The sequence below is a fragment of the Podarcis vaucheri genome (assembly GCF_965113315.1).
Source record: "Podarcis vaucheri genome assembly, chromosome: 6".
NCBI classification, from domain to species: domain Eukaryota; kingdom Metazoa; phylum Chordata; class Lepidosauria; order Squamata; family Lacertidae; genus Podarcis; species Podarcis vaucheri.
In genome coordinates this window covers 48,133,650-48,156,287 of record NC_138764.1, presented here as the reverse complement: position 1 = coordinate 48,156,287, position 22,638 = coordinate 48,133,650, and the positions used below count along the sequence as shown (strand labels likewise).

The window sequence follows — 22,638 nt, the reverse complement described above, 5'->3', positions numbered from 1 at the left end:
GCGAAGCAACTGAGTCTTCTTGTTAGATGTGCATTTCACTCTCTGGGATATTGTGGTTCTGTGCAAAAATGGATTTCTGAAAAGTAAAATATTTTGACTATTATACTTGGACTTCCCTATCCTCTTGCCACTACGATTCAATTTTACCATATTACTCGAGTCTGAGTATTATCTCCCATCTTTTCAAACATTCTTGAACATCTGTAGCCACAATGGAAATTTGAAAAGAGGGTTAGTCATAAGTGAGGTATAATTATTGTGCAAAGATTCCAAGAGATACAATAAGCTTATGGAAGAAGAAAGGTAAATCCGTCAGAGCCCAGAAACAGTTTATATCTGCCTTTATCATAAAGAATATAATAAAATTCACCTTAAGAAGTGGAAAGCAATTATGCGTGAAGTGCTAATTTTAAGGAAAATGTTAGTTTAGTAAGATTAAGTAAGCACTAGCTCTTGTCTCACTATTGAAAAAGATGCAGATAAAAAACAACATAATTTTTGTGTGTCTTTTTGTTAGGTACCAGGTCATCAGCACACCAACAGATTTTTTCATGGTAATGGAATATGTGTCTGGTGGGGAATTGTTTGATTACATCTGTAAACATGGACATGTAAGTGACTTTTTCCATTAAGGATAAATGTGTGGGCAGGAGGGAAGTGAATTCTACCGATCTATAATATCTTTGCTAAATGAGGGTTCTTTTTAAGGTTATTAAGGCCAAAAATAGAACTGGCTTCATCACAGACCTATCTGGAATGACTTGCAACTGGCCTGATGGCACTGCAGTGTCCTACACAGTCTTAGAGTGCAAACATTTTGCTGCTCCATCTTGCCTTGAACTGCATATCATTTGAATAAACATATAAGAAGCAAGGCAATAACCAGTAGCAGCTTCCTGGCTCTTTATATTTGAATGCGTTCTGGCAAATGAAAGCAGTTTGGTGATAGTGATCCAATCCTAAATATGTTCTGACATGTGTGCTTGTAATGGTGGTGCAATTTTTTGGATGACATTGGATTAGTAGAACAGCCGTTTCAGACGATGCTGAGCATTTATTTGCCGTTGCAGTATAATTTAGTGATAACTATCAGTTTACTATATAATTGCCCAGAAAAGACAATGAGCCACAGAATTTCCTAGAGTGTAGGTGATAGTTCAAGCTCAGAAGCAAGACAGAAGTGCTTGCCTCTGTAAATTTACATTTTACAGCCAATCAGCACAATTCATGGTTGAACAGTGTTTTATTTTTGTTGCCCAGATTTTCCTTGAAATAGAAATTATTAAATGCTTTTTAAAACAGAATCTAAATTCTATGGAAAAGCAGTAATAATAAACAGATTTTGATTGCACTCCTGTACACATGTACATAAGTCTATTTTAACTCAGCAGGACTTAGTTCTGAATAGACATGCTTAGGATTGTGCTCTTTCCATAGCGCCAATTCACAGGTTAGAGAGGATCTCATATCTATTTTTTCTTTAATCCTTTGGAAGCTATTAGCAGAATTGAAATGCTCTCTGCTGCATGCTATGTGATTGTCACCTCACCACTTGGACTGCATAAAATTCAGTATTTGAATTTTTGTACTCTGTAGTCATAATATTTCCTAATTTGATCCCTTGTTCATAATTTATTGAGAGGATATTATAATCTGCTATATAATTATACTTGTTATAGAAATATGTAAAATGTTAAGTATGTACTATCATTACCATTGTTTTACCACTATGATTAAGTGGTGAGGCGCATCCATTAATGGCCTAAATTCAGTTTAAAAATAGTGTTTCTATTAACAGACCTAGTCAACTCAGGCTGTTTCACAACAACTGCTAGGATCTTGCAGACTGAGACTGCAGCTAGGGGTGCCATTTTTGAATGCTCTCTAATTGGGGGATGGGACTTTCCGGCAAGTATAAAAACTAGGACACCAGGAAGGGTCTAGCCTGGAATAGTCCTTGTTGTCCTAGGGTTGTTTTCCTTGTGGGGTGTATCGGTAGGTGCCAGTGCCCGATTTACGTATAAGCTAAACAAGCTATAGCTTAGGGCCCCACTCTCTTGGGCCCCCCCAAAAAAAAAATTAAAGGAAAAACAACAACAATTGGATGTACATTTCCAAAATATAAGATAAAAAACCAAATAAAATAAAACCTATTACAGCAACAGTGTTTTGTGTTGTGTAGGCTCCTATGTTGTAAGTAATGGGCCCTGCCTGCTAGCCTGCTCCCTAAAATATCACTGGTTTGGTCATTACTATATATAGGATGCCTACATTCTGCATGGACTGGTTACGTGGCAACATGTGCAAATGGTTTTAGATACCTATTAGGTCCATAAATTACCATATATAATATATTAAACACACACAAAAAACAGTGACGATTTGTTGTTTACAAAGGACAACTGGACATATAAAGGGCCCTATTACCTTCAGTAGCTTAGGGCCTCATCAAACCTAAATCTGGTCCTGGTAGGTGCCATAAAAAATATGATCTCTCTCACTTGGTCTGGTATAGCTCATTCTACTCTCTTTCTCTTAAGATATGCACAAAGAAGAAGAGATTAAAAACTTCTACTTTTGCTTTAGTTTGTGATGTCTGAACTGAAGGAACTGTGACTTGTTCTGTGTTTAGTTTAAGCAAACCAGGATCATACCATGATATGATATCCCGCTTTGTTAACAGACCGTAGTTTGAATAAACCATAGTTTCTCAAGTTCAGGCATGACAGGAAACTGTAGTTAGTTGGTGCTCTCCTCACATGCTTGAGGGATGGGGGCAGGGGGCCATGAGGCTCATTTCAACAACACTAGTACATTATGGAGCTGTGGGACTAGGTGAAAATGTGACCCCACTCTGGCACATTCCTATTTCATTCTACTGTAGATCCGTCCCCAATAGCCTGGGGGGGGGGAGCGGATCTTAAACTGTGCTGGCTTTAGGTTTAAGGTTCTGGCCTGGGCAAGTTTCCTTGAGTGGGCTTTGTCCTCCACACTTTGCTGACTTGCCAGTAAAAGAGCTAGCAAGCAGGTGGCAGCACCTGCTGATCCTAATTATTACTGTCACCATCACTTATTTCCTCATCCCCCTCCCGTCCAAAACGAAAAGTAAACAAACAAACCAGTTGCAGCAGTGGAGAGGAGCAACAACAGGGCCAAGTCTTGGGCTTTGGATGATGCACAAGTATGGGCACCCTTAGAGGTCAGTCCTGATTTCAAAAGTGTGAGATGAAGAGGCAGGGCCTTCTACTTTGCTGTCTCTGGCCCCCATGTTTGGTTTTTCCAAATTGGTTGCAGTCAAGGAGTAGAAAGCAAAAGTAACAAGGGCAATCTAGATTCTTCAGTTTGCAGAGGCCTTTGGAAAATTACTGCCGTGGGCTGCAATCTGTAGCAGAGAAATTTTTCAGAGCTGAACAATTGATTGGTCAAAGCAGCACAGTTTTAAAGCTTAAAGGCCTTTAATTATTTGACACACTTAATTATAAGAGAATAGTGCAATGGAATGTCTCCTTGGGATGGCTCGCCTCTGTTTACTTGTTTGCTTAGTGTTGCTTACTGTAATTCTGTCTCTTGTGGCCCATTAAGGGGGCACATTTTGCCTCGCTGAGTATCCTTTCAGGACAAAAAACAAAAAACATTGAGCCTTGTTTCCCTTCCTGTGCATTTTTCTAGGTTGAAGAGCACGAAGCCAGGCGTCTTTTCCAGCAAATTCTGTCAGCTGTAGATTACTGTCATCGGCATATGGTAGTTCACAGAGACCTGAAACCAGAGAATGTGCTGCTGGATGCAAACATGAATGCCAAGATAGCTGATTTTGGTATGTGACCCCAGCAGCATTCCAGAAATGTGACCACCTCTATGCCAATTGCTGAACTGTCTCAGGGCTAACATCCTTCAAAGAACCCAGCATCAGTTTTCATCACCATTATCAGTTTCTTTGCTACTGTGAAAAACTTCCCAAGTTGAAAACATTAGTCTCGTCTTCACTGAGTATTAAACCTGAAGGTGGACGCTTACATAACTGGATGCTTCTCCATATTCAAAAGTTTTTAAAAAATCCTGGCACATAATAAGTTGATTTCAGGGAGAAGGGTCCTAGCCTTGCCATTTCCCTGGCATCTAGTTATCTACATCTTTTTCTTTATCTTATATGGTGGAACACTCAGCCATATGAACCTTCACCTGCAGACTGAAACAATACAATTCATACATTCACTTATCACCTCTAGGGAAAGCAGGCTTTTCTTGTTATGGTGTTGTCAGTGTGATTATAGATATATAATGGAAATCATTTACAAAATTATTTTGGATCTTTGCCACTTTTAACATTTCCTCTCAATATTTCATGCAGTTCCGTGTGGCTTCTTATACTATCAGGTTTCATTTATTTATTTTTGTCCCATTGACCATAATACTGCCCCTTAAAGCAGACAGGACAGGACTGATTGTATAGCACTGATATTCAGCTTCATGCTAGACATATAGAAACATGAGGTCCTCCTCTCTTCCCCTTGGGGCGTACAGATGCCTTCCCTCTCTAGGCCTCCATTGCACAGAGTTTACTCCAGCTCTTGAGTAACCTAGATGAAGGAACCTGAGGAAAGATGGTCCATTGAATTCTCTCCAGGGGAAATGCTTAGAATAAGCTTTGAGAATCTAGCTTTCAGTTTGAAGTAGACCTTTACAAAGACCTTTCTACCTGTAAGGAATTGTTTCTTAAGCAAATAATGCAACACAGTTCTAAGAGCCTTTTTAAATTTTTTAATCTATATCTTTCCCTTCTGCCTCCCTTGCTATTTCACACACAAACACCCTTCTCTCTCTTCTAGCAATGTCAACAAATGAGTCTTTCTTTCTCTCTCCCTTCCACAACCTTTTAGGACTGTCCAACATGATGTCAGATGGCGAATTCCTGCGAACCAGCTGTGGCTCGCCCAACTATGCAGCACCAGAAGTCATCTCTGGAAGGTAGAACATTAAAGACCAATGGATACCCTTTTGATCAGAGGCATGTTTTTGACATGGGATTCATTCATATAGCTGAGTAGTTAGTGGTCATTTATATGTGCTTAGGTAGTGTTCGTATGGCAGCATTCTGTCCTTCTGGTTGCACAGTTTGTTTTTAAGCAAGAAACAATAGCACCAAAAGGATTTAAAGTAGATACCAGGAATTGACCACCGAGGTTATTTCTGTTGACTGCACCAAGACAAGTCCAAAGAGAGCAGACACTTCTAAGCAACACTCAAGAGAAATGTTAAGGATTTTGGGAGAATGTAGGGGAGAGCAATCAAAGAGAAGAGGCTCGAGCAGTTCCAGTATGATGAACAGGCTATGAAATAAGTTCAGGGAGGATGTTATTGTAATCAGATGCTCTTCCAGTTGTCACTTGGATTCAAGGTGACTGTTTAGCATTGCTTCCTTTTTCCCTCTCCCAGCTACTTAGGGTGTCCTTTGGAACTTCAGGCAAGATACTGCAATGTCTTAAGGAACTGGTTAATGGCACCTTCCTTTTGTTCAGATTGTATGCTGGCCCAGAGGTTGATATCTGGAGCTGTGGTGTTATTCTCTATGCTCTCCTCTGTGGGACTCTTCCTTTTGATGATGAGCATGTCCCAACCCTCTTTAAAAAGATCCGTGGAGGTGTCTTCTACATTCCCGAATACCTCAACCGTTCAGTTGCCACCCTCCTTATGCACATGCTGCAGGTGGATCCACTCAAAAGAGCAACTATCAAGGACATCCGGTAAGGTCTGGTGCCAAAATTATAACTCGTTCCATACTAATATTTTTTTGATGATCTCTGAGAAGATCATCAGAGAAAATCAGCCAATATGTCCTTTAGAAATAATAATTTAAAAAAAGGAAATTGGCTGAACAGGGAATGGAGCTGACAGTTTGGAAAACATCTAATCTAACCAGCTTACATTATTGCTACGTTCTCTTTATTGCTATGTTCTTTACAATATTTCATAAGGAGTGACTGGGAGAAAGCAAGATGAAACATCACCTAATGCAACCTCAGTTGTTGAAATAGCAAGAGATACGCATAGCATTTGAATAATCAGAAGTGTCACAAGGATGGCCAAAATCCCTCAACTAAGCAGTACATGTCAAACTATTTATATGGTCCAAAATTACAACCCACCATAGCATTGTCTGTGTTTCTTTCATCTTCTGTTTCCAGCTCATCCCAATATCACCAGGAATGCCATATCCTGAAGCCTTGGCTGCCATTGTGAGAACATGCAGTGTAGTATATGACTAAAGAATGTTGTTGAGACTGCTTTGTCCCTTATAGCACATAGGTCACTACACCATGTGCTGTAAGGGACAAATAATTTATAGTTCCTCCTTTAATCAGCTTGTTTTACTCCTACTAAACTCTCGGAGGAGTGCATTTCGAAACCTCAGCCCTTTGAACTCAGAAGGGTTAAACAGGAATACATACACCAGCTTGACACTTATCATTTAACATTTTAGTGCCATGCTTGGTCTTTTATGATGAGTCAGATCTAGGATGTTGCATAAACAGTATTATTATTCATTAGAGAAACAATTCCTTTTAGAGAACACGAGTGGTTCAAACAAGAACTGCCCAGTTACTTGTTTCCAGAGGATCCTTCTTACGACGCCAATGTTATCGACGACGATGCCGTGCGGGAAGTTTGTGAAAAATTCGAGTGCACTGAGTCAGAGGTGATGACCAGCTTGTACAGTGGGGATCCTCAAGACCAGCTTGCGGTTGCTTATCACCTTATTATTGACAATCGGAGAATCATGAACCAAGCCAGTGAGTTCTACCTTGCTTCCAGCCCTCCCACTGGCTCTTTCATGGATGACACTATGCACATCCCTCCGGGGGTGAAGCCCCACCCGGAACGGATGCCTCCTCTCGTAGCAGATACTCCCAAAGGAAAGTGTCCCTTGGATGCACTGAATACCACTAAGCCAAAGCCGTTGACTGTGAAAAAAGCCAAGTGGCATTTAGGAATACGGAGTCAAAGCAGGCCTTATGACATCATGGCTGAAGTGTACCGTGCTATGAAACTGCTAGATTTTGAGTGGAAGGTAAGGAATACGAATTCTTTGAATGCTATTCAACGTTTGATAATGGAAGTTTATATTTTACTATCTGCATACCAGGTTTTTTAATACTTTGTAAACAACTTAGAAGCCTATTTTGGCCTTAAATGACATTCATATTAAACAATGCATTAATTAATTGTGCATTGATGCATTATTAATAATATTTAATAATGCATTAATTAATTAATTAATACCTCCGGTAAGTTCTCAGTTAACTGGCTTTGTTTATGTATTTGCTAATGCATTCAAATGCTGCCCCCTCAATATAATAATTCTCAGAGCAGCTTAGATCAAGAGAACAGGACAAATAAAATGCACAAGAAATATTTAAGGAATTTAAACAGTGGATAAAGTGAACAGGGAGATTCAATCAGAGTTAAAAGGTTCGCAGCCTGGTAGAGTGCAAAGGTCTTCGCCTGGTGCAGAAAGGACAGCAGAATAGGGACCAGGCCAGACTGCCCAGGGAGGTAGTTTCAGGACTGGGGCATGACAAACAAGGAGGCCCAGTGACCACCTGCCTCACCTGGTGGTGGGGACACCTGGAAGAGGGCCTCCAGCAACTATCAGAACATGGGCAAGTAGGCACTCTCCAGGTCCCCAGCTGTATTAATAATAACAGGCATAGCAATCCTAAATGGGGTTGAGGAGGAGAAGTGGAGCTGCGGATCTACCACTGCAACCCAACCTTTTCTAGCTCATGCTGCCCAAGTGGAAGGCCTACACACACACACGGTTTTTCATTTTCTTACTTTCTCTGTACTTCTGACCCAGGCTGGTGCAGCAGAGGGGCCTGAGGTTAGGTCCCCTCTGGGTCTGTGCAGGACTTTGGATCTGGCCGCCTCACCACCACTGGGACAACTGCTGTCCGCAGCTTTCTGCCCAGCACAGCTGGAATTTCTGGTTCAGTGGCTGGCAGTGAAGCATCCAAAAGCCATTCTAGCCTCTTCCAGCCATCAGCACCTGGGAGTTAGAATTGCACTAATGAACAGTCTTCTAATGGTCATGATAGTATTCGCCACGTCTCATCGTTAATTATTATTAGCTTACTCTCGCATCATCCTCTTTGTGAATATTAGCACCTTCAAAGCGGTTAAATAATGTATATTTTTAATTACTGACCTAAAGGGGGCGGGGGACAAAACACACTTTCTTTTTTAAGCTTCCTAAGCTTGAGGATAGGCAGATAATTCTGCCTTGCACAGTGGTAGGGATAACAGGAGCTCCACATTTCTAATTATAGTAGCTAATTCCCTTCTGGGTAAATAATCTTACTGAAAGCTCCTAATAAATAGATGTTATTTCTACATGGTATCCAAGAACTGTATGGTCAGAGGCGAAAATGCAATATTGTTCCCTTAAATCTGTCTTAAATAACTTGGTATTAGCTGAGTCTTCTTTTTGCCACAGAATTGTGGTAGTTGCTGGTTTCCACAGTATTTCCCTGTACATAAGGTGCCTTCATTTCACAATCTTAAAGTCAGTCACTTCCAGCCACATTTGGGGGTGGGGGTGAGCTTGATCTTGAGGATTAATGGTTATCTTTGTGAGGGTTTTCTGTTTTCCTGTGTATGCCTCCACCCCACCTTTTTGAGCTAGTGGTTTATGAGCAAGAATTAGTGTTGAAGCATCATTAGATTCACTTTCTTTCGTTGTTCTGATTTAACTTCAAGTCCTCACTAAGAAATGGAAACGCAGTCTTCTGCTGCCTTGCTTACTGACATATGCTACATTCGATATGTTTACTGAAGCAGCTGCTTAAAAAACAAACCGCGTATGCACTAAAGATAAATACATACAAATTTTAATTTAAGGAACCTGTGCTCCTTGCCTGTTCTGCTTGCTTAGATGTTGATTATTTCCCTGCTGCTGCTGTTTTGTTATTGCCTTTATTACGTTTTGTTGTGTGCATTTTGATTCTTTGTTTCTCTTGGCTGCTTTGCCTGTTGCTGAAGGAGAAAAGCAAGGTACAGGTGTTCTAAAATGAATAAATGTTCAGCGAATCCTCTGTATGTATGCTTGAAAGTAAGTCTCACTGTCTTCAGTTGGGCTCACTCCCAGGTACATGTACATAGGATTGCTTCCAATATCCTGTACAAACTGAACCCACATTCCATGCCAAGGAAAGAGAATTCTGTGACCTATACATTTTAAAACAAAGCCAAAATTGCATGTCTTTGCTTATTTTGAAATAATCTAACAATTTGCTTATTTGGAATAATACTTCTAGTCATTGTTAGGGCACAGAACTACGTAGGTAGAGAAAACCTTGCCTCCTAATCATCGCAATTCAGCTGTCCCCTACGTTGTCTGTTGTTAGAGCCATAATGACTAGAAACTTGTTGCTTATAGAAATAGGCCATGGGACACCCCCCCCCCAAATAATGTGGTCAATGCCAGTTTCCGCATTTGTACAGTTGGTTTTCTCGTTCACTAATACATAGCCCTCCCAAGTAGAAGCCCAATAGGAGAGAAGCTTGTAGTTAACCCCCATCGTTCTGCCCGGACACTGAGGTCCAGCGCCGAGGGCCTTCTGGTGGTTCCCTCATTGCGAGAAGTGAAGTTACAGGGAACCAGACAGAGGGCCTTCTTGGTAGTGGCGCCCACCCTGTGGAACACACTCCCACCAGATGTCAAGGAAATAAGCAACTATCCTATTTTTTAAAAGACATCTGAAGGCAGCCCTGTTTAGGGAAGTTTTTAATATTCAATGCTGTATTGTTTTTAACACTCGATTGGGAGCCGCCCAGAGTGGCTGGGGAAACTCAGCCAGATGGGCGGGGTATAAATAATAAATATTATTATATATTATATTATGGATGGCGGGACTAGGACTGCTGCTCTGATTACCTGACTCCTCATGTTGAAAAACCTCCCTTTCATGATGGAGGGAAGAAGGCTTGAGAAGAGTTTCCATGAAAGATATTTAGAAGAAAAACACAGGAAGGAATGGAGCAGGTGGAAGAGAGTCTATAACAGCCTGCCGTGTTCCATGCCTGAGCTTTTCCAAGAATGCCTTCCCCTCAGAGAACATCTCTTTTAAAACTAAGAACCAGCATCAGAGAGTGGGATGGGTTAACTAGCACATTAAGGACCCTGCTATGCTGGCTGGGGCTATAGGGGATTTATAGTTCAACTACATTCGAAGGGTTGCAGGTTATCCATTCGTGCCTGAACATAACAAGGGTTTAGCGTACAATGCAGGAGCCCAGTTTGGACTTTCTGAATAGAAAGCCTGCTAGCTACACCCCTGAGGTTCGTGCCCCATCTGAACAGTGTGGTGTGATGGAGAGAAATGTTTCTAGAGGGGGATCCGGGTGCATGTGTATAGGCTCCATCCTCTGTGATGGGGAAGGGGCAGTGGGGAGGGGCCGGCAGGCGAGACTCCATTGTCTACCTACACACAATCAAAGTCACCCAGAAGGGAACACCTTGATCGATCTGGCATTTTACTTCCTTTCTGTTCGTTTTGTAGTAATACCGTGTGCTGCGTTACTGGAAAACTTAAAAGTCTGTGTCTGTAGTTAGGGCCCGTTATTCATATAGGCTTATTTAACCAAGTGATTGCTTCTTCTTCTTTTTTAAAATGATATTTATTAGAGGTTTGAAAGTTACAGAAAAAAGAAGAAAGAAACAATAAAAAGTTAAACAAAACAGAACAATACCTTACAATACATCAAAAATAAAAACAAAAAACAATACAGCAAAACAACCAGAAAAGCAAAAACATTTAAAAACACATCTAATATTTCCGTGTCTTTACCTTTCATTTACTTGTTTCATTGACCTCCTCACACCTCCCTTTTTTGTATTCTAGTTCAATTAGCTATTTCAGCAAATCCTTTCCATCTTTCTCAATTTTTGTTCTATAATTTATCTTAACACAATCTAACCTTAAATTTTCCACTTTGGTCCATTAACAATCTATTTTTACTTAATTCTTTATAACATTTCTGCTAAAGCCATAAAACTTCATTCCAGCATCCTTCTAACATTCATTAATTTTGCAATATTTCTGTAAATATACTATGAATTTTTTCCAATCTTCTTCCACCGACTCTTCTCCCTGGTCTCGGATTCTGCCAGTCATTTCCGCCAATTCCATGTAGTCCATCAGCTTCATCTGCCATTCTTCCCGGGTGGGTAGATCTTGTGCCTTCCAATGCTTTGCGATAAGTTACGGGTGTCAAACACAAGGCCCGCGGGCCGAATCCGGCCCGCCAGACCTCGTCATGTGGCCCGTGGCATCAAGGGCGAGGAAGCCTTCCCTGCCTGCTTGCAGACAGGGCTCCAATCGACGCACCCCGTCGGCCCTGCCTACCGGCCGGTCCCTCGACTTTCGCCTGCCTTGCGGGCCGGGCAAAGAGGCTTTCTGCTTGCTTGGTCCAGTCCGGTGCTCGCTGCGGAGGAGGCGGTCCCACGAAGCCGAGCTCGGAGCCGGCTGCCTCCGCCCCTCGGAGCCTCCCAGGCGCAGCTGCTCGAGGGGGCGGGTCGCGCGCGCGGCAACATTTGGAGCCTGAGGGAGCTGCGGAGGCTGGCAGCGAGGGCAGGGAGCGAGAGCCACGCTTGGGACGCCGCTCGCTCGGGCCGCAAGAAGAGGCCACTGCGGCGCTGCAGCTGGCGAGGAGATGGCCGGGGGTGCGGGCGGCGGGGCCAGGGGCTGGCTGGGGTCGCCCTGGTGCACAGGGCCGGCAGGCAGGGAAGGGAACGCGGAGGCAAGTGGAGAGTGGGGACCCGGCGCAGGTCTTGCAGCAGGCGGCGCGCCCTGGCTGGGCTGGGAAAGGTGAAGCTGCTGCCGGTTCAGCTGCGCAGAGTGGGGTGGAGGGAGCCGGGCGAGCGGGCGGTGTACCACACCGCAAAGCAGGGGCGCCTCCCACCCCGAAGAGGACCGCGCCAGCATCTGGGCAGCTGGAGCAAAGTGCGAGCCTGCCAGCAACTTGGCTGCGGGAGCCTGGCTACGAAACACCGCCCCCCTCCCCACGCCAACACATCGGCTTTCTCCGGGCCGGAGGACTTGGCGGATAGCCCCCTCCCCAGGAGCAACTGCAGCAGCTCGGGGCCCCAGCAGGACATCCTGGCCACTCGCGCCCGCAGTGCCGCTGGGGCTCCCTTGCAAGGAAGAAACTGCTGCTGTCCAAACTGCAGCTCCGTATCCTCCGACTCCTGAGTGCGGCGAGGCAAGATTTGCTTCTGCTCTGCTCTGTTGGGACAGGCTCCTGTCTCCTCCCCGTTGGAGCTCCAGTCTGCCTGGAAGCCCATCTCGTCATCTTTTTAAAAAATCATTATTATTTCTTCTTCTATTCTTATTTAAAATCGTACTGGAATAGGTATATTAAATAGTGTATAGGTTCAAGACAACACACACCAGTGCCTAAGGAAAAATAACTTTGATAAAGTCCTACAGATACAACCGGCCCTTTGAGGGTGACCAAACTGCTGATGTGGCCCCCCGATGAATTTGAGTTTGACACCCCTGCGATAAGTATTCTTGCTGCTGTTGTAGCATACATAAAGAAAGTTCTATCCTTCTTTGGCACCAGTTGGCCGACCATGCCCAGGAGAAAGGCCTCTGGTTTCTTCAGGAAGGTATATTTAAATACCTTTTTCATTTCATTATAAATCATCTCCCAGAAATTCTTAATCCTTGGGCATGTCCACCAAAGGTGAAAGAATGTACCTTCAGTCTCATTACATTTCCAGCATTTATTATCGGGCAAATGGTAGATTTTTGCAAGCTTGACTGGTGTTATGTACCACCTGTAAATCATTTTCATTAGATTCTCTTTTAAGGTGTTACATGCCGTAAACTTCATACCTGTGGTCCATAACTGTTCCCAGTCAGCCATCATAATGTTATGTCCAACATCTTGTGCCCATTTAATCATAGCAGATTTCACCGTTTCATCCTGCGTATTCCATTTCAACAGCAAGTTATACATTCTTGACAGATTCTTAACTTTGGGGTCTAACAATTCTGTTTCCAATTTTGATTTTTCCACCTGGAAGCCTAGTTTTTTGTCCAAATTATATGCCTCCATTATTTGATAATAATGGAGCCAATCTCGCACTCTATTTTTTAATTTTTCAAAACTCTGCAGTTTTAATCTGTCTCCCTCTTGTTCCATAATTTCCCAATATTTCGGCCATTTGGCCTCCATATTGAGTTTTTTCTGAGCCTTTGCTTCCATTGGTGACAGCCATCTTGGGGTTTTATTTTCTAGCAAGTCCTTATATCTTATCCAGACATTAAACAGTGCTTTTCTGACAATATGGTTTTTAAACGCTTTATGTGCTTTAACCTTGTCATACCACAGATATGCATGCCAACCAAATACATTATTGAAACCTTCCAAATCCAAGTGATTGCTTTGCAATAACCAAGTGATTGCTTTGGGGCTGACTTCAGGGCCAAATATTTGTTTATTTAATGGAGCCTTTCTAATCTGAACTCACGCATGCTTCGTAACAAGGAGGTAAAGACAATTCCATGAATGAACAAAACCATTGTATTGAAGGGGGGATTTGCAGGTCTCTTATAAACTGGAGTAGCTATAAGTGGGTCATCACAGAACAGAACTGAAGTGGGCTAGACTGGTGTCCAGCCTGCCCCCCCCCCAGTCTGCAAATTTGTATTAGGTGAGACAAACCTAACCTTCATTATCCAGAAGTGGAAAGAGGGGCTGCATCTGATATCCTTGCACAAAAAGCATTTCTGGGTATGATAGGTGGTTATGAAGTGTTTTGAAAATATAATTTCTTTTCTTAAAGGACACTGAGGGTAATAGTCAACTAAGGTTTATTCTGAGTAGACCTAACATAGTCATGTTCATGAATTTCAGTGGGTCTACTCTTGAGTAAACCTTTGTTGGAATGCCATCAGTTGACCTGCAAACCTGTGCAGGATTGCACTGCCAGCCTATGCTTAAGGCAGAGTTGTTTTCTTGAAATGTGAAATTGCAAAAAAAGAAAGAAAGAAAAAAGACTGTTTCTCCTGTGCCATAAACCCATTTTTCCTGAAAGACAATTACATGTTTTAGGTGGTGAATGCCTATCATCTTAGAGTCCGCAGAAAGAATCCAGTGACGGGAAATTACGTGAAAATGAGTTTGCAGCTTTATCAGGTTGACAATCGCAGCTATCTGTTGGACTTTAAAAGCATTGATGGTAAGCAGGAAATGTTGTATTGTAGAATAAAACCACAAGCGCGAAGGAAGTTTTTTTCTTGTTGTTTTAAACCCGCTTTCCCCATCTACTCTTTTTATTTTTTATTTTACTTTATGATATCTCCTAGTGAGGACTGCTGTTCCAGCAGTACTACCTTAATCTTTTTGTCACCTCTAATCTTAACTGTGACAATTTAATTGCAGTTGGGTAGGTTAAGAGAGAATTCTACTCCTAGCAGGATTCACAATAACCCTTAAATGGATAATTCTGTTGCAAACCTTTTCTGATCATAAACCATTTTGGAGTTCCAAATAATGAACTTTTGCAGTGAAATTCTTCCCCACCTCTGTAGAATTGTTACAATTGCTGCTACTAGTTGAGACACAATATTTTTTTTTTACAGTGCAGTCCCTTACATGCTCAGAAGTAAGCCCCATGGAGTCCTATAGGACTTTTACCCAGTTAAGAATTCATAAAATCATAGAATTGTAGAGTTGGAAGGTACCCTAAGGGTCATCTAGTCCAACCCCATGTAATGCAGAAATCCTGCCCACAGCCATCCCTGGGTGGGCTCAAACCACCAACCTTCCGGTTAGCAGCTGGATGCACTGACCCATTGCGCCACTGGGGGCACTGCAATCTTACAGTACAGTAAATTTCACTTTCATTACACCTAAGAATCACTTCAGTTATTCATTGTGTCCAAAATAATACTGTAGATGTTTATGCAATTTTCTTAGCTGTTTTACGTAAGGTTCTTCGTCATCAAAGCTACACATTTCAACACAACAGTCAAAGCTTGTGAATATTCAGCTAATTACTATCAGTGCTTCTCCCCCCCACAGAACTCAGAAGCGGTACATCCTCTTCCTTGGCACCAGCCCAGTTAAATATGGGATAATCAATCTGTGGCTCTCTATATGTTTACTCTATTATATTTCTAAATTTCTTCCCACATACAGAGGCATCCCAAAGCGATTTGCAGTAAAATACAAAGCACCTTAAATATTCAATAAAACGATGCAAATATGAACTATTAAGTGTGCATTCCAAAGAAAAAGTCTGCAACTCCCACCTGCTCTTTGGCTATGATGGCTGAGCTAGTGGGGATTCAAATCCAACATCTGGAAGGCCACAGATTCCCCTTCCCCAAGTTAATGTGCAGTTTAGGCTGCAATCATATACATACTTGGTTGGGAGCGAGGCCCATTTAACACAGTGGGACTTACTTCTGAGTGAATACACATGGAATGCAGCTGTCCAACAGCAGCGTCCTTTTAAAGCCAGCAGGATGGAAGCTTGAAGAGCAGTAAATTCCATTGAAATAGGCTACAACCTTAGGGACACAAGAGAGGCAGATGAAACAAAGTGAAAGGATAGTCTTAGGCTTGATAAAGAATATTTAAAAAGATGTAGCAAGAGGGAGAGTCAGCTGGCAGTGTACAGAGCACAAAAAGAGATGCAATGGCTGTCTTCGTCAAGAGTCTGCAGAGAAAGTGTGGTTTGAAGGAGATAGGCAGAAATGGCTTGTTTTCTCCTGGTCCAGAGGCTCAGAACCAAACCAATGGATTCAAGTTACAAAAAAGAAGATTCCAACTAAACATCAGGAAGAGCTTTCTGACCGTAAGAGCTGTTAGGCAGTGGAACAGATCCCCATGAGAGGTGGTGTACTCTCCTTGGAGGTCTTTAAGCAGAGGTTGGATGGCCATCTGTCATGGATGCTTTAGCTGAGATTCCTGCATTGCAGGGGGGGTGGACTAAATGTCTCTTGGGGTCCCTTCCAACTCTACAATTTTATGATCCTAAACTTCTTTGTGGCACAGGAACTCCTGCTTTGTGGCTCATTCCCGCTCCCCAAACTTAATATGAGAGAGCCGTGGGGGAGATGGGTGAGCAATGGTTGCATGGGTTTCACTGTAGTTTATTATATGTGTCCTGAAATGCCTTCCGCATATCAAGCTTATCTCAGTCTCTTCTTGCAAGCCACACCTTCCGAAGAGAGACTGACATAAAGGCATATGAGCAAAGTCAGTTGCCGGAGAAAGGAAGAGTAGCCTCCTATCAGCCTGAGCAGATGTTTAAAACCTTTGTTTTCTGTTTGTGCCTTCAAGATGATGTCGTGGAGCAAAGGTCAGGCTCTTCTACACCTCAGCGCTCCTGCTCCGCAGCCCGCTTGCACAGACCGAGGCTGAGTCTCGATTCCGCCACCGCCGATTGCCAGTCGCTTCCTGGGTCTCTCATGGGCTCCTTGACCGGGAGCATGACCTCGGTGACACCTCGTCTCGGTAGCCACACCATGGATTTCTTTGAAATGTGTGCCAGTCTCATCATGGCGCTGGCTCGCTGACAGGTATCCTTCGGAAGCTTGATTTCTTTGCAAAAGCTGCATGTCAAAGGATCATTTGGGCACGTGCAGCAAGGAACCCAATCCTTGAGGTAGAAATCCCAGATTCGGTACCCAGAATATATGATGTATATTAAGGGAAGTAGGCAAATGTGTTCGATTTTATGTAATCTTTATTGCAGAATTTGCTTCATTCTTTTTGGAGGTAGAAAGCAGTGGAGGAGGGCTTTGGGCCCGTTGTCCAACAGCTGGTCACTGTCCAGGCTCATCGCTTGCCACACTAAGCTTCAGTTATGCAGGAAACAGCAACGTCTGCCAAAAATCTGAAAAATGTCTCCAGTCACAGAATCCACAGTGCCCCTGCCACTGTAAACATATCAGTGCAATAATGTTCCTGAATACTTGAGTATTTCTCCAAAGGATTCTGAAAAAAAATGATTTCAGAAAATGTATACTTTATCTTTCTGATGGGGTTGATTTTCACTTTACGCATGTGGAAGAAATTTTCACCTTTGCTGTTCTTTCACCTACTGTAACATGTAAAATCACCTTTTGTAGAAGGACCGTAGCTCGATGAGAAGTGCAATTTTTGATTGTTTTCAATCCCACATATCAAATATTTACAGGTTTTAGTCTCAGGCATCTCTGGCTAGGAAACAGTTGATGACAAGCCTCTGTGGCCAAGCTGCAGTGTAACATTCTCTCTCCCTTCCCGAGTCCCCGCCTCGTAGAAGTGCTCTTTGAATGTTCAGAAGTCAACAGGAATCTTGTTCCCTGCTCATAGGTTCATATGAATGAACAGCTGCAGCCTAAAAGTGCATTCCTCCATTCTAAGCACACTTAATGTAAAGTATTGCACCACAGCAGGAAAAACCCACAATTTCCTAAAACAGTGGAGAGCAGGATTTAAATTCTGCCAACCATTATAGTCAACAACAGTGGCCTGACTCTATTATAATATTGTCATATTGTGGCAAAATAAGAGAGAGAATCAGGTATTACCATTGAGGAACAATGCACAGGCAGTTCTCCATTCAATATATCCTTTGATTTAGTCCTTTTCTGAATTCTGCACACTCTTAGCATAGTTTTGGTTACGGCTAGGGTGTTTCACACCCTTGTAGAGACTTGTAGATCATGGGTGGCTAACCTGAGGCCTTCCAGATGTTGTTGGACTCCAGCCCTAATTGCTGTGACTGGGAATGAGGGGGACTTGTTGCCCCAAACAAACAAACAAAAGGTGGAAGACTACGGGTTAGCCACCCCTGCTGTACATCCTCAAAAGACAAATCTGTTAGAATGAAAGAGATGGGTCAGTATGCAGAGTGCAAGGCTGTAATTATACAGCAACAGTGCTAACAAGGTGCACAAAAGGACACACCATTTTGTGTGTGTATACACACACACACATATAATATATGCCTGCAGTTCATGTACCAGACCCACCTTGCCTCCTCTCTTGCTGCCCAGAAGTGACTGATGGGTGTGTGTACATGTATCCTTTGCTCTCCCCTCTTTGGATACTGAATCTGCTAGCGGGCGATCACTAGAAGTTAGTCAGCACTTGAATGCTGGAAAAAGCCTTTTGTGACATGGTTGCACAGGGCTACCGTCTCAGTTAGTAAACATCCCACAGCAACATTTTTTCACAGCTTTAATTAAAGTTTTGCATTTGGGAGTTTCTGTTCTCTCCAAAGGAATTCTTTCCACTACAGCCTTTCATAACCATTTTGTGCTCACTGCTGTTCATTGTCCTGGGCTTGTTAAGCTCAGACCACCTACTATATCCCATAAGCAGTACTCGCAGCCTGCTCTTAATCACATTATTAGTCTTCCATCAATCATTGCAGCCCCTGCCTTGTACCAGAAATATCAAAGCACAAGGCCTGTATATTTAAATGAGGAGCAATCATTAACCCCATGGCAGCTGTAGAGCAGATAAAGATTGCTGTAACCATCTATGTAAAACTCATAATAGTGGGATGGGGGAGAAAAAATTATATCTTTCTTCAGGAGTGAGGTCCTTTGATAACACCCTTGTTCACCAGCATAAAGCAAGATAATTAGAGAGTGTATTCAGCAATACAGCAGGAAAGAGGGTAATGGATAAAATTAGGAGCATTAAGGTAAAGAATCAAATGAAGAATATCCTGGCTCGCAAGATGAATGGACCTCCGTTCAGGACTGAGCCTGGGTTGTTGTTTTTTCTGCTGTGGCTTCATTCCTCTTTTTTACCATATCTGCTTGATCCTGATTCCAACACAGATCTTCATCAGCATAACCTCTTCAAGAAATGACTTCTTAATTGTAAACAGATAAGGGCATTGGCAGGATTATTGTAATAACCTGCAGTTTCATAAGAGTATATATTTAAAGTAGATGAGTAAAAGAATAAGTTAACTTAGAATATGCAGGGAATGATAAAAATAAAATTAAGGAATCTCCGAAAGAGGAGGAAGGAAGTTGAGTTTTGAAATGTTAGAGTAATTGTAAAACTATTGAAATGTATATAACTGACAGTCATAAAAAAGGGCTTTAAAAATGTTTAATCCATGACCTTAAAAACCAAACCAAATAAGTTTTTAAAAATTCAGATACAGGAGAGCATTTCTTGTCACAAGGCCCAGCTGGTCAGCATTCCGCTACACAGCCAGCTGTGGGAGCAAGAGCAGGGCAGATTGTGTTTGCCATAAAGGCTAGACAATCTGTTTTCCACTGATGAAGACCAGGCATTCAGTGCTCAGGAAGAACCAGTTGCTCCCAGGCCCTATTGTCTTTTGAAACATACTAATATGTCCTAAGAGAGATAACTAGGAATCCACAGTGGACTCAGCCCCTCAAGGTGTGTACTTTGTCTGGGATTTGGGTCAGGCTTCTGTAATCCCCAAGATCTGAAAATTTACTAGGAGCCAAGAGTGTTTCCCAGTCTGCTCCTTTTCTCTCTACAGTTAGATCGTCAACATCTTTCAGTGCTTGAACCATCGTTATGTTGTCTTTTGCCCCCTTCTTTCTCAATTCACCTTGTTGCTTCCAACCAGCTCTTCACATCTGCTAAAAATAAGACATGCGACTCACTGTTTCCATACCTTGCCCTCCGTGACCTTTTCCTCTATTCAGACTTCTGTTAAATTATAAACACATCAGCTTCCGCTTTCCTTCTTCCTAAAGACTGAGCCAAAGCTAGTCCAACATAGAGCTGCAGTGGGACAAGCTTTGTGTCTTGAATGTTTTCTGACCGCGTGTAGTGGGCATTCTCCAGTAGGGCAGCAGGCAGATAATCAGTCTTGAATGTTGCAGTGCATCAGCCATGCTGACCCAACATTGGGTTGCCATCTCAGGATGTACTTTGTTCACAAATGGCGTACGGTTGGCCCTGAAGTAGCCCTTCACAGTGGTAAATATAATATAATGTGCTGTTTCATTAGGCAAAAAGAAAGAAAGGTATTACATACTCCACAAATCACAGGTGCTCATGGTCATTGTCTCACAACCGAATGAAGAATTATAATACAGAGGGAGGCTACACCGGACATACTTGTCATTATGTTGACAAAAATATATTTTGGCAGCCTCATGTGGGGTTCCCTGCGTGGTACAGGCCAGTGCCCTTGAGGTCTAAGGAGTTTGTTTGAGTTTTGCATTTCATTTTGAATGTTCTTCCTAGTGACAAAGACGCTGGCTATTCCCCCCAACCCCCCAAAACAGGACAGCAGCCAAATTTACCTTTCTAATATAAGAGCGGATAGAATCCCTTCCGTGTGCTGTTTCATGAAAGCTGGAATGTAAATTTGACAATACTGTTCCAGACCTCAGGGCTTCAATGTACCTCCAAAGCTTAATTGACTGTGACCTCTACTGATATACTCATAAAGCAGGAATAACTTGTGTTTTATTGTTCCTTTTCTGCAGGATAGCTGAAGGAATCAGGTTTACTAAATTTGCAACATGCCATTTTTAAAGGGTAAAAACCTTGCTTTTAGGATGACAAAGCTATAGCTTGTGTGGGATGTTTCAGTAACATTTTGGGTGTGTGTGGATTTTTATGTCACTTTTCTCTCAATAACTATTAGCTGCTTTTGTTTAATTTTATAGTGGGCTTGATATCAATTGCCCGATAAACTAAAAGGAAGCAGAATAGGCTCCAAGTCAAGACAAGAGGGCCAAAAAACTACACTGGGGCCATAAACAGTTATTTAAAATAAATAAATAGTAATAATGGGAGAACAGTTGGCACAGCTTTAGTCAAAAGCCTCTGTGGGAAAACATTTGCCAAACAAGTCGTCTCCATCATTGTTACCGCATCGTTTTATCAAAACTGTTTTTCAGTGTCCCGTTGGTTCTGAACTACTGCAGGATATTCATTTTCCTAGGAGGCACTATGGCTTACTTCACACAGTCATAGGAAAGGACTCGCCTTGACTGAAGGAGTAGCAGGCTGTACCGCTGGCCCCGCTCACCCAACATTGCACAGCTTTCCTGTCCCAGACACTGAACACAGGCATGTACGGTAAGTGGGGAAGCCTCTGTGCTTACATCTCTACATGTGTAGGCTCCCCCAAGCACCCCACCTGTGCTCAGTGTGTGGATGCCAGTGTGGGTAAGCTGTGCAGTATCAGGGGCTAATCTCACAGAACCCCTTCACATGACTAATACATGAAATACAGGCTATATTCTGTGCAATTCTGCTTCTTTGACTTAGCCCCCAATTCTTCATTTTGAAATGCTCTGAAAGCAGAAGCTCACTCCATATAGGGAGCCCATCAGTTTGGCCGAAGGAAATAGTTGGGAGAAGAAAGGTAGCGTTAGGGAAGAGTTAGCAATATAACTATTTCCACTACCAATTGAGTGGAATGTCATTGTCTTTTCCTGGGCTGTTAAAATATTTCCCAGGCATAGTGTATAGGAACAGGTTTCCTTGGCCAACTCTTAACCCTTACTTACATGACAGACATAAATTCTTAAATTGCTACTTTTAAATTTAGCACTTTTATTGCACTTTACCTCTTTTTAAGAAAGACACTACTAATATTGGGAGCGGGGGAGGGGGGAAGAATCAGTGCTACTTTTTAAATAAATAATTTGATACTGCCACAGGCTAGAGACGGAGAATAGTTTTATTAGTATTTCTGAGTGGTTATAAATTATTTGTAATGTCAGTCGCATCTGGGAGCATTGGCCGAGATCTGGCACCACAGACATTGCTTGCCAATAATAAAAAGCCACATCTTGTGTGGCTACATCCTCATTGTCATACTTCCACTGTGGCAAGAATTTGAACTACAATTTAGAAGCATCTGAGTGTCAGGTGCTTCAAAACATCTGCCAAAGTGATCACCGACATTAAAGACTAATTGCTATTCTGCCCTTAAAAAGGCTGTGCTAACCTTTTGGGGTCCGTGAACACATTTGCCATGTGGGCAAATCATTGTGGGCACCATCCACACACCACACTACAAGAGAAGGCTTCTTTCAAGCCTAATTCCAGTAAGACAAGGGAATGTACCGTATTTTTCGCCCTATAAGACGCACTTTTTCCCCTCCAAAAATGAAGGGGAAATGTGGGTGTGTCTTATGGGGCGAATGCAGGCTTTCGCTGAAGCCTGGAGAGCGAGAGCGGTAGGTGCGCACCGACCCCTCTCGCTCTCCAGGCTTCGCGGACCTCTCCTCAAGCAGCAGGAACGCTCCCGCTGCTTGGGGAGAGTTGCCGGCATCCCGAAGCCTGCGCGCGCTGACCTCAGCGCGTCCAGGCTTCGCGGATCTCTCCCCAAGCAGCGGGAACGTTCCCGCTGCTTGGGGAGAGTTGCCGGCATCCCGAAGCCTGTGCGCGCTGACCTCAGCGCGTCCAGGCTTCGCGGATCTCTCCTCAAGCAGCGGGAATGTTCCCGCTGCTTGGGGAGAGTTGCCGGCATCCCGAAGCCTGCGCGCGCTGATCTCAGCGCGTCCAGGCTTCGCGGATCTCTCCTCAAGCAGTGGGAACCACCGCTGGGCTCCCACGGCTTGCAGAGAGCTGCCTGTTTGGGGGCTGCGGTCGGGGGAAGCTCGGGCTGCC

At 43.0% G+C, this 22,638-nt stretch overlaps 1 protein-coding gene across 2 annotated transcripts in view; it reads left to right on the top strand.

Moving 5' to 3' along the window:
• The window catches only part of PRKAA2 (protein kinase AMP-activated catalytic subunit alpha 2), a 67,634-nt gene that overhangs the window by 7,372 nt on the left and 37,624 nt on the right, over positions 1-22,638 (top strand). The window contains exons 3-9 of one of the 2 annotated variants that reach the window (XM_082228763.1): positions 518-611; positions 3,670-3,814; positions 4,878-4,965; positions 5,517-5,741; positions 6,565-7,066; positions 14,119-14,245; positions 16,357-16,595. In XM_082228763.1, the coding sequence (XP_082084889.1) occupies positions 518-611; positions 3,670-3,814; positions 4,878-4,965; positions 5,517-5,741; positions 6,565-7,066; positions 14,119-14,245; positions 16,357-16,592 (1,417 nt within the window). In that variant the 3' untranslated portion in view covers positions 16,593-16,595. Of the gene's footprint in view, positions 1-517; positions 612-3,669; positions 3,815-4,877; positions 4,966-5,516; positions 5,742-6,564; positions 7,067-14,118; positions 14,246-16,356; positions 16,792-22,638 lie in introns of those variants that run through there. The other variant, XM_082228762.1, reaches the window with a different exon arrangement.